Here is a 12,006-nt window from a genome sequence, read left to right as displayed (position 1 = left end):
GAAACGAAAAACGCTGACCTTGTTTTGTAGCAATACCAGAACTAAAATATCCTTTGTCTGTATTTATTTTCATTTTTTTTTTTCTTTATTTCGTTTGAAATGTTTTTTTTGCAATGTTTATTTTTGATTTTTTTCTTGTATCCTCTTTTCTACAAAACAAAATCGTCGGCCCCGGCAAAAAAATCCTGTTAGTACTCCCTTAGGTACTGTATTCACAGGGCAAAAGCAGAATTCCTGTATTCCACCTGTGTTGGGTTTCCTGCTGGGTAGTCAGCTCTGGTAGTCAGTTCTCTTACTGTACGCGGCACGGCACACGCGAGTGTGTGTGTGTATAGGTGAGTGGGTGTGTGTGTGTGTCAGCTTCCATCCTTCCCCTCGTGTGGAGGTTATACCCTGGTGGTGGAGTGTGAATGCGGGTGTGGCAGCGTGTTGTTCTGCCCAGCGCCCGGGTAGCTGTTGAAGTTGTGCAGGGACTGCAGGCCCTGCATGGTGCTCGGGATCATGGTGATGGTGTTGGGGGTCATGAGGGGGATGTCGTCCGGCGAGCGCCGCATGGCCAACGTGTAGTCGGGCGGGCAGGCAGTTCTCAGAACCACCTCGTGGGGGTGCATGGGGTCCCCGCGGCACTCGTGCTCCAGGTCCGTGTGCTTCATCTGCAGGGACATGATCTCCTCCTCCTGGGTGTGCGCCAGGTCGTTGGCCGTGCTCCGCTGGGGGCTGCAGCGCCGGTGGACGTCGTGCCGCCGCTTGTCCTTCTTGTAGTAGAGGGCGGCGAAAGCCAGGATGTTGAGGAAGAGGAGGGAGGCGCCCACGGCGATGGTGACGCTCAGCTCCGTCGAGTAGTCCCTCTGGTCGAGCAGCACGGGCTGGTTGTGGCTGTCGTGGGTCTCCGTGGGGAAGAACGTGGGGTTGGGCCGCTTGGTGACCGGAGCCTTCTTGGGGGGCTTGGGAGGCGACTCGGGCTGGGGCACCTTGGTGGTGGTGGGGATGAGCTGGGTGACCTCGTTGAGGCTGTGGAGGTGAGGCACCAGTTCCAGCCACAGGTTGACCTTGTTGGCGCGGTAGTGCTCTTTGACGCGAGGCTTCAGCCCGATGTGGAGGTAGAGCTGGTCCTTCTGGTTGTAGCGTGTCCAGGCCACCTCCTCGAAGCGGTTGGGCTTGGTGTGGATGAACTTGGTGTCCTGAGGCACTGGCTGGTTGGGGTCGCTGCGTAGAGGAGGAGGAGGACAAGATGAAAAGCGTGAGGATCTACTTGTGAGGCGACACTGCATTTCTAATCTGCAATTCAGTTGGGATGGTTTACAATTCATAAACAATTGAAGGACATCTGCAAATTTCAAACCTATAAACGTTATGTTGGTTCTGAGATCACAATTTAAAAACGCTTTACTTTACACAACGCATCTGAAACGACGACTTTATAAAGCTATGCATTAAACTCAAAGTGTATAGTCCACTGTATTTTACATGGTCTTATAATACATGCAAGGCACCCCCTTGAGCAAAGAAGCCAGAATGTCAGAATGGTATTTCAAACTAGCGGGACCATATCGTAAAGCGTCTCGACCATTCAGAAGGGTGACATTCATCCCACAGGTACTCTGGGTTCTATGGCACTTTCATGTTCTTTTTGTAGATCATAAGTGTGCTTCAGTTCTTCTGAGGCTGTCTAACTTCTGACAGAAAGGGACATTGTTCTTCATTATGTTCCAAAAAACAATTACCTCCATGAATACATGCTTAAAGGCAGTGTGGGTAAAAAAAAGGGATTTTAATTCTGTACAATTGATAATGTCACTCTCCAGGCCACCTCACTAATTATGTGTTTGACTTTCCCTGGTGGAAACTTGAATGGAATACAGATTGAACGGTTCTCGCCTGGGAAGCCTCATTCGCCCACGGAAGGCGAGAAATCTGCATTGTTTACTTTCGGAGACAAATGTAAACATGCCACTTTTGCACATGATGGATTGTGTTTTTCTTTGCAGCACAATCCAGACAAAAAGAAAACGGGAAAAACAGAGTATTTTCCAATTCCGTCCCATGAAATCGTCCTGTATAATGACGCACTCCGTCCCATCCCTCTGCGAGCCTTACCCGGTCTTGGCGAAGTTGGTCCAGTAGGTCATCACCACGGCGCTGAGCATCACGTCGTTCTTGGAGAAGTTGCAGGGGAACAGCTCGGTGGGTCCGATCATGGGCAGGCCGAACACGTAGGGGATCTCGTCGCCGTGCGCCGCGTCGGCCCACGGCGGCACCTGCTCCGTCTGACAGTGGTGGTAGAAGGCGTAGAAGTACGTCGGCGAGCCGAAGCTGGAGTGGAGGTCGGCGGTGGCCACGGCCGGCGCCACCCACTGGTGATCGGTGAACAGCGCCAGCAGGGTCTTCCTCCTCGTCTCCGGGTTGTGGCGGTCGGCCCAGTCGGTGTACATGAACTTTATGGTCTCCCGGAGGATGTCCTTCCCTTCCGGGTAGCCGTACAGGTCGTCCACGAAGCTGGACACGGCGTAGTCAAAGTCGTTGGCCTGCACGCCATTCTCGTTGTCCACGATGAGCTCCACGAACTTCAGGCCCTCTCCCTGGTTGACGCCCAGCATGATGTCATAGTTGAGGAACTCGCCCTGCTCCATCAGGATCTGCGGGTCGTCGGGGATGACGTCGCCGTCGATGACGGGGCCGAAGGCGATGTGGTAGCGCGCCGGCTGGATGTCCTGCTCCACAAGCTCCTTGTAGTGCTTCTTCTGAAGGCACTCCACCAGGTCCAGCGTGTCCTGCAGGTTGCAGCCCACCTTCCTGGCCAGCATGCGGGCGTACTTGGCGGGCTGGAAACTCACGGCCCAGCTGGAGAGGGCCGTGCCACTTTGGGCGATGGCCCTCTGAAACAGACCTAGAGAGACAGATAGAGAGAGAGGACAGAGAGAGGGAGAGAGAGAGAGATAGAAATAGAGGTAGAGGGAGAGTGAAAGAGAGAGAGAGGGAGGCGGAGAGAAATAGATTAAGATGTGCAAAATACACTTTTCCAGACCTAAAGAGGATCTGTTATAGAGCTGAGAAGGAGGGCAAGTTCAGATATTATGACATTGTTAGTCTGAGCAAGTGCTTAGCTGATTCCATCCAGCAGAGCACTAGACAATACTACACAGCTAAGGAAGGAATTCAAATGTCAGACTTTCAATGTTTCTCCGCTCCATTAAATGAGAGAGAATAAAATAAAACGGATTAAAAGAGAGTGAGTGTGAAAAGGAATATGAAGATATGGATGAGAGGACAGATGGGCATGACTCACAAAAAGGTCTAAGCAGGGAGATCGGCAGATAAAGCCGGGGTGAGAGAGAACGAGGATGAACGAGGGAGGGAGGGAGGAAGCCAAACGAAAGAGAAACTGAAAGGAAAAAGTGGATGACTTTCGAAACAAGCCCTAGACTACAAACCCCAGAATGCACTGCAACCCAAGCTGGCGCCGTTTCTCCTCCTACCTTTGGTAGAGTTGCTCCAGCGGTTCCCCTCAGAGTAGTGGGACAGGGTGAGCAGGTTGACGCAGGAAGCCCCGGCCCCGGACCCGAACACGGTGATCCGCAGGGGGTCTCCTCCGAAGTAGGCGATGTTCTCGCTGGTCCACCTCAGGGCCTGGATCTGGTCCAGGAGGCCGTAGTTCCCCTTGGCGGCCTGGTCCCCTGTGCTCAGGAACCCTGGAGGAGACCACGAGAAGACGCAAGGATGAGCATGGCGAGGTGCTTTGAGGAACGAACGCTTGGTCAGTCCGAGGTGGGAAAGTTCCGGTTCAGAACGTTGGACGGCGAGCACGTGTTGGTTCCAGCCGTGCGCAGAGTCAGGTGGTGGAGCCAATCTGCTCGGAGAACTGTGCTTATTAGTAGATCTGGGTGATGGGAATCTCCGCTGCACCTCTGGAAGTTACAGTGCGTTTCAGTGGAATACAGGAATTCCCTTTGGGGGGTTTGAATGTACTTAACTACACAGATTAGAAGGTGAACATTTGCAAAAGGTTTGGGGTTCATGAGGGACATTGGCACTTGAGACTATTCCAACTTGAATACTTTAAAACCTGGCTCGAATTGCAGTATTCCCTCAAAGCTTAACATGCAAAACTAACAAGCCTGCACATTTAAGAATTTAATAGTTTTCTGCAATAAAACAGGAGTTATTGCTCCAAAGAGTCAATTTAGAGGACGTAACGCAAGATATAATTCTGTGAATTCAATTTTGAGGCAGACATTTTAAAATCCATATATCAAATTAAATACAGCCGATATATGGATAAAATGATAATACGCAGTGGTGTGGGGATGAATAATATGCTGCTAGACTGTTAAACAGACTGCAAAAAACTGCAGTTTTTTTTCCGAAACACAAGTTTGGATATGATGTAAGTTACACCCTGTAAGTTAATGCGTTCATTCATCAGAAAAGAAGACCTTTAGCATTAATTAATTTGCATATTGTACCAGGATTTGTAAACACACTAATGGCATTACAGACAGTATTAAGGAAGGATTAGATTTAATTAGAAACTGAAAGTATTGTCTCATTGGTACAAAATCATTTGAGGTCCCTGAAGAATACAAAATGGTGGCCAACATCCTGTGAAACATAAGTAGTATTTGATCAGTGTGAGCCACAGCAGTCGTGCAGCCAGTAACTAGGCTCCTCGGAGTCTCCCTGAGGGGTTGGGGGGGTTGGGCAGGGGGGGGGGGGGGGGGGGGGGGGAGGGGTGTATGGTGTGTAACAGATCACATGTACTGTAACTCCACACTGTCCTCAGTGGGCTGTGGCCCAAAGCAATCCCCGAGACAATTAACACCGAATCATCCTCCACCTCCTCCTTCTCTTTCCCCTCATTCTTCTTGCTCAAGCTCTTCCTCCCCCCCCCCCCTCCCCTCCTACTCATCCTCCTACTCATCCTCCTTCTTGGCCCCTCTCCTCCCCCTCCCTTTCTTCCCCTCTTCATCCTCCTCCTCCTGCGGCACTCTCAGCCTCTCTGTCCAATTAGGCAGCACTCGCGCGATGCTGGATCAATGTGGAAGCAGTATATATAAAAGGGTGACGTCTTCAACGTGAAATATTACTGATTAAGCCTTAGCTTCCCCCAGGATCCACTCTGGAGCAGTTTAATGGCAGTCCTTATTCCCACCCTCTGATTTCCATGCTAAAAGGTCCATTACCTGGTAGAATCGACACAGGAGTACTCTCCCCCTACAGCCTTTCCTACCTTTCCTCTCCTTCCATTCTTATCCTTTCTTTCCACTGGCCTCCCACCTTCCTCGATAACAAAGTCAAGGAGGAATCGATTCATTGCGGCTGCTCCTATCGTATGCTATGAAGTCAGACCAGATATGCAAATTGTATATTATAATAAAAAACGGTAGGATCACAGTTTCTGGTGAGATACGATGTGCGACACCGATGGCCCCACTCTCCACACTCCCCACCCTCTCTGCACCACTCAGGCATTAATCCAAAACTAATTTTCCCTGGGCGGGCCACTGTCACCCACCTGTATGGAGATATCATATTTGGTGATCACGTTAAAGGTGGATCAGGCGTCAGCCTCTGCTGGATACGCACGCGCCACAGATCGCGGCCACACGGTCAGACGGGACTGCTTAATTGACTTTTTCCATTTCAATCTGAGGTTTTATTTATTTATTTGGTTTGGACTTCAAAGCCTAATCTCCTGGAAGCAACAACAGCAGCAGTCGGCAAGAAGCGTGTTTAATTGATTCAATTTGTCTGAGTCGGTACGAGGTGAGAACCAGGACAGGCGAGTCACAGGCTTGAAGATGATTAGCAATCAAACCGCGGTGTCGTTCCTGTGAGTGTGTGTGTGTTCTCAGAAGTTTGTGTGTGGGGGCGAGTTGTTGACGGCTTTGGAGGACCGCGGGTGAATCATCCCCGCACACACACAAACACACACCCAAACACCTTCCCCACACACACACACAAACACAAACAGTCCCCACACACACACAAACACACACGTCACGACGCACGCGCACACCCACGCCCCCCCGCACGAATCCACACGCATGCGTCCGTCCCAAAGCTTGACCCCGGATGGGTGTAAAGCCAGGGTGTTCATGTTCCTAGATCAGACAGCTGGCTCAGCTGCTTCCAGACACATCCAGAGGTATGGACAGGAGGTTGGCTGACAGAGATCATATCCACGTGAACACACTGAACCGACATATATAAATCTCTGCAGCGCGGATCCCTGGCAAGATAAGATACAACACCAGGGCTAGACCTGCCCTTCCAAGATGAATTCACATAGGAGTGTGTGTGTGCAAAGCCACAGGATGATAAGCGAAGAGGCCCAGTGATCTCTCTTCTTTGTGGGCCACGCGTGTTTGTCGGCGCGTGTGTCTGTGTGCGTCTCTGTGTGTGCGTCTGACTGTCTGCCTTTTCATTTGTTCGCGTGTGTGTGCCTGTCAGTGTGCGTTCCTCCGGATGTGTATTGGCGTGTCTGTCTGTGTGTGTGTGTGCACGCGTTTGAGCCGGGGGGAAAAGACAGGTTTTCGTCCGGAGCTCCATTTTGCAATCAGTGGAGGAGAAGCCCTTTATCTGTACCATTAACATAGCACATGGAGTGTGTGATGTGTTTGTTTGTCACTCTGGTGAACAGAGCCGTTTACGTACAGAGCGCATGACATCAGCACTGTTCCCCCACTGCCTCCCAGAGAGGTTGGGAAGACTGGCTGGATGTGACGAGCCAGACATGTGTCTGAGGGCGACTTCAGTCACACAGACAATTTCAGCTGAGGGGGAGAGAGAGGGAGGATGGGGGGGGGGGAGACGGAGGGGGTGGGAGAGAGATGGTGGAGTGAGAGATAGAGATGGGGTGTGAGAGGGGGTGAGAGGAGGGGGAGAGAGAGAGTAAGGGGAAAGGGTAGAGCAAGAACGTGAAGGGAGAGAGAAAGAGAGAGAGAGAGGGGAGACAGAAAGAAAGAGAGAGAGAGAAAGAGCGAGCGAGCGAGCGAGGGAGGGAGGGAGGGAGGGAGAGGGGCAGACAGAAAAAGGGAGATGGTGGGAAATGATTTCTTTTCCACACTGATACATTTTTCCACACCCGTGCTCAGTGGATCATAATCCTCTGGAGGCATGCTCGTCTGTCTAGCACTGTCCTCCAAACACACACACACACACACGCACAGACCCAATCACACACCCTCACAAACACACACTCACAAACACTCCCGGACACACGAGCAGCATTGTTCTCCTTTCTGTCTGAAGACACACAAAAGACCAGTACACACACAAAAACCCATCCCAGAGTCAATACACAGACTGAAGGACTAGCAAGCAGTCTGATAGACCGAGGATTCTTCCCCCAGGGCAGTGGTCTCCATCCAGTTACCCGCCTCATGGACAGGGTGCGGAGGGGATTTTCATGCAGAAAGGGGTTATACTGGAGCTACTGCACAGCAGCCATCCCGACAGCCAGGCAGGTGTTGAACAAGGCTCTCCAAACGTCCTCTGTGGACGCGGAGGAAAAGCACCGCTCAATATTCTGTCCTCAACGGAGAGAGGGTCGGAATGGAGAAATAAGAGCAATATAGTAGAGTGACTGTGTGTTTGTATTTGCATTGTTGACCTCTGTGTGTGTGTGCGTGTTGCTGTGTGTGTGTGTGTGTGTGTTGCTGTGTGTGTGTGTGTGTGTGTGTGTTGATGTGTGTGTCGGCTGTGTGCCAGTCGACACGACCAGACACAGAGACAGTACTTCTTAATCAGGGACAGAACCCTAGCCTACAGATCCAGGACAGAGATGAACAACCTAACCCTAGCACACCTGGTACCTCACCATTCACAGGCTATTACAGCAGGTTAGCTCTCGCAGGTATTCTCATTAGCCTGCCTGCATTTGACGTCCTATTTCCGACCACGCATATGAACCCCCTTATCTCTAAAACTGCTGCAGCAGACAAAACACTGGCGTTCCCTCCTGAGATGGAGAGAGAGAGAGGGGGGGAGAGAAGGAGAGAGAGAGAGAGATAGGAGAAAGAAAGTGCCAGTGTGTGTGTGTGTGTGTGTGTGTGTGTGTGTGTGTGCGCGCTTAGGAGTTCTTAGGTTCTAAAACAAACTAATTCATTTCACACAGTAATCTCATATTTGCAGGTGAGAAATGCAGAGCGGGAGCCAGGTGCTAAGTGTGAGAACCGCATTGTAAAACTGATCCAAAAACACTGATGTGAGACTACGGCGACTGGCTTGGAATTCACAGGTACAGTGTGTGTGTGTGTGTGTGTGTTTGACCTGGCTGACATACTCTCATATTAGCTGGGGCAGCAGTCACCCAAACAGCCCGTCTAATCTTCCTCAGGTAAACCAGAGGAACGGGCCAGCACAAACTTCCCACAACAGAGGTGCGATAACGCGGGGCGCCTACAGACACAGCGCTGCATTATCCTGCATACATTAGCCCCGCCAGATGCCTATCGAGCCGAAACACCTGCCCTAACCCCTTTCAGCAGACAGTGGGAGCGAAATGAGCTCTGCGATGTACGGTTGCTTCCTGGTTGCTAATGAAAATGAACACGTCACAAGGAGTTGACGTAGCAACGCTTTGTTTTCAGCTCAGGGGGAAAGGATTTGGAAACAGGAGAGGCAGGCAGGTTCACGGTGTACTCAGGTCCGCTGTGTATTCTTATGGAGTACAGGAGTAAGTGTATACTTGCAGTTAGGTGTGTGTGAGTGTGTGTCTGTGTATTTGAGCCTGTGTATGTCTACCTGCTCGTGTGTGTGTGTGTGTGTGTGTGTGTACACGCACGAGTGTGTGCATAGGGATCTGAGCAGCCCACACTGAGGTATCCAGCAGAGATTTATGAAAGCTAATGTAAACACAATTCTGTAACAGTAGGGGGGTTATTATTGGATGCACAGGATCCTTGGCAACGGAGGAGAGCTACTGAGAGAAACTCAAGACTATTGACTGTACAGACAATCACCTCAGAACTTCAGACTGGAGAGTCATTTCAGCATGGTTCTGTTTGTCTTCTAGCTTGTTTTTCACACCAGCATCATCGGCAGGGATTGGGAGGAAGTGTGGATTTAAGCAAACAGATCAATAACCATTCCACAGATGTGGTTTCTTCTATAGAGATGGGGTCTGTGGAGATCGGGTCTTGTACCTCCAAGCAGTGATCAATAGCCTGCGCTGTACTGTGTGTCCATATTCTCACAGACCATCATTTGGGTCTCCTCTCAGCTTGTGTGTATCTTTCAATCAGTCTAAATGTTGCATGGTAAATTGTGAGTTATTACTCTGGTGAGGGGATATAATGTTTCATCGATATTCATTTCTTATGCCACCCAGAACTTCTGTAAAAAACCATGACTTACATAGATATCTTTACCTCTTCCCCTCCCTCTACCTCCAACAATTTCTTAATCTACAGACCCCCTCTCTCCCTTTCTCTCTGTCTCTCTCTAATAAAAATCAAATACGACTGTCAACTTCAAACGAAATAACCAAGCCGTTCATATGTATCTAGCTCCGTACAAGTGTGTTAATTTGTGCCTAGGGCAGTAGAAATCCCCTCACCGGCCACAAACTTGAAGAACTTGATGAAAGTGAATTCATATTCATCAATGTGGGTGAGGCTAGATCCACGGGATGGGATTCTGGGAAGTGTAGTTTTAAGGTTCCCGTTTGGACTTCAAAGTATCAATGGAAGCACGGTAGCAATTGCACAGAAGCGTGTATGTTAGTGTGTGTTAGTGTGTGTGTTAGTGTGTGTGTGTGTTAGTGTGTGTGTTAGTGTGTGTGTGTGTTAGTGTGTGTGTTAGTGTGTGTGTGTGTTAGTGTGTGTGTTAGTGTGTGTGTGTGTTAGTGTGTGTGTGTGTTAGTGTGTGTGTGTGTTAGTGTGTGTGTTAGTGTGTGTGTGTGTTAGTGTGTGTGTGTGTTAGTGTGTGTGTTAGTGTGTGTGTTAGTGTGTGTGTGTGTTACCCTTAGTAACACACACCCTTAGTATAGATAGTCCACATATTTAAATTTTAGGTATATGTTTATTGTATGCACCTTCCTGCCAAAGCAAATTCCATGTCTGTGCAAACTTTCATGGCGAATAAATCCCAATCTGATTCTGATTCGGTTAGTGTGTGTGTGTGTTAGTGTGTGTGTTAGTGTGTGTGTTAGTGTGTGTGTTAATGTGTGTGTGTGTTAGTGTGTGTGATTCTCCCTCCGCCCCGGAGCTGTTGACTGCATCTACAATAACTCTGTCTCGACAGGGTTTTAATTGTCCTGGATTTCACGTGTGTCTAAAAGACATGGGACATGAAGAACCATTCCTCTTTGGTGGGCCTTGAGGCGAACTTTATAATTCATATGATCATCAAGTCAGCGGGCTATTTGTGGCGGCGTTGACGCGATGCTGTCAGGCTGGGCTCTGCCAACGAGGCGGGGAGGGTGTGAAGAGCTCATATCACCAACCGGAAGATGTGTGTGTGTGTGTTATGTAACTCCCCTCAACTTGTGTGACTTGTGAATTCCGACGCACACACACACACACACAGACACACGGATGGAAAAAAAACAAACACACACGTGGGTATGTACACACGTAAAACACGCCCACACACACACACACACACACACACACACACACACAGCCTACAGGGCGTGTTTAGCTGCGGCTCACCAGGTGTGTGGGGCACCTGTCTCACCGCGGCACAGTCTCCCATGCTCCAGCGGACTCCTGACCTGACTCGGCAGATGTAAACAGTACACGAGGTCACGAGGTTACCACGGTAGCTACACGCTGTCAGAGAGAAGGGCCTGAGAGAAGCAGCTGTACAGCGGCAGCGTAGGAGTAGGGGGGGGGGGGGGGGGGCTGGGTGACTGGGTGTTTGCTGCTGCTGTGTAGGAGTGAACTTGGGGGAGGACGTTTGGTGGGTGGGGGTCTGGGTGAGGGATATGAGGGTGGGGGTGTGGTCGCAGGACAGGTTGCATCCTCCTCTGCGGATGCGAGGTCCTCTCAGCAGTCGGAGAAACAGGCCTCGTCGTTTCCCCACCCCTGCCCAGGAAACGTTTCCTGAAAATGTTCCTTCCTGCGAAGCCGGCACACGGGCGCGCCGCCGCGCCTCCACATCAGACGCGCTGGAGGGTCTGCACACACCCCTCCCGTCTCCACAGGGGACGCCTATTTTCGGAGGCCCACTTTGTGTACGTGTGTGTGTGTGTGTTTGGGTTACAGTGTGTGTGTTGGAGTGTATGTGTGCTGTGTGCATGCGAGCCTGGGTTCCTGCTCGCTTTGAAATGTTGGTCCCTGTAGCGGCGTGCTTCCAGAACCTGATGTGAATTGTTAACCAGCTTCCTTTCTTAGCTGAGGAACTCCATTAGCATACTGATAACAGGACTCAACAGAGAAAGGGGGGAGGGGGTGACAATGTGAGAAAAGGAAAGTGTGGGAGGTGGTGAGAGAGGAGGAGTGAGAGAGCGAGAGCGAGAGATAGTGATAGAGAGGGAGAATGCAAGCGACCTTGCATATGAAGTGAATTTAAAGATAGCTTCACACATTTGACTCTGGGTGTCGGATGAAGAGCATTCTGGGATGTGGGCAGGAGCAGGAGTAGAGAGAGGCACTGGTGATGGAGGAGGAGGGAGGGAGGGAGGGAGGGAGAGCAGTGAGGATGGAGAACAAATTATGAACCCACAACAGCCTGTAAGTGACCACTGATCATGGAAAGGCAGAGAAGTGAGGTGGTGGTGGGGGGGGGTCGACGGTTCCGACCATTTAAATCAAAATCCTCAGTCTCCCTCTGTTCCTCCTCGTACGCCGGGGGTCACTCGGACTCCGAAAACCAGCTGACAGGAACCTGAGGGCTACAGTTATCTAATGATGCCCCCCCCCCCCCGCCCTGCACAGGAAATGATGTCGCCGGCACGACATTGCCCCTCGGGTTGCAATGGGAAATGTCAGCGGTACTCTGCGGTCCAATCAGAACCCGGCGACGAGGGAGCTCGGAGTGTCTCGGAGATGTCTCATTGAT

General features: G+C 50.6%; 1 protein-coding gene across 1 annotated transcript in view; it reads right to left on the bottom strand.

Moving 5' to 3' along the window:
* The window catches only part of nlgn1 (neuroligin 1), a 27,825-nt gene continuing 15,819 nt past the window's right edge, over positions 1–12,006 (bottom strand). The window contains exons 3-5 of the mRNA XM_062450114.1: positions 3,477–3,689; positions 2,098–2,887; positions 1–1,206 (exon numbers count right to left, since the gene is read on the bottom strand). Of these exons, the coding sequence (XP_062306098.1) occupies positions 387–1,206; positions 2,098–2,887; positions 3,477–3,689 (1,823 nt within the window). The 3' untranslated portion in view covers positions 1–386. The remainder of the gene's footprint in view (positions 1,207–2,097; positions 2,888–3,476; positions 3,690–12,006) is intronic.

Source organism: Osmerus eperlanus, chromosome 24 (assembly GCF_963692335.1).
Source record: "Osmerus eperlanus chromosome 24, fOsmEpe2.1, whole genome shotgun sequence".
Classification (NCBI taxonomy): Eukaryota; Metazoa; Chordata; class Actinopteri; order Osmeriformes; family Osmeridae; genus Osmerus; species Osmerus eperlanus.
The sequence above is the reverse complement of the archived record's forward strand: the minus strand, read 5'-3'. Positions and strand labels throughout refer to the sequence as shown.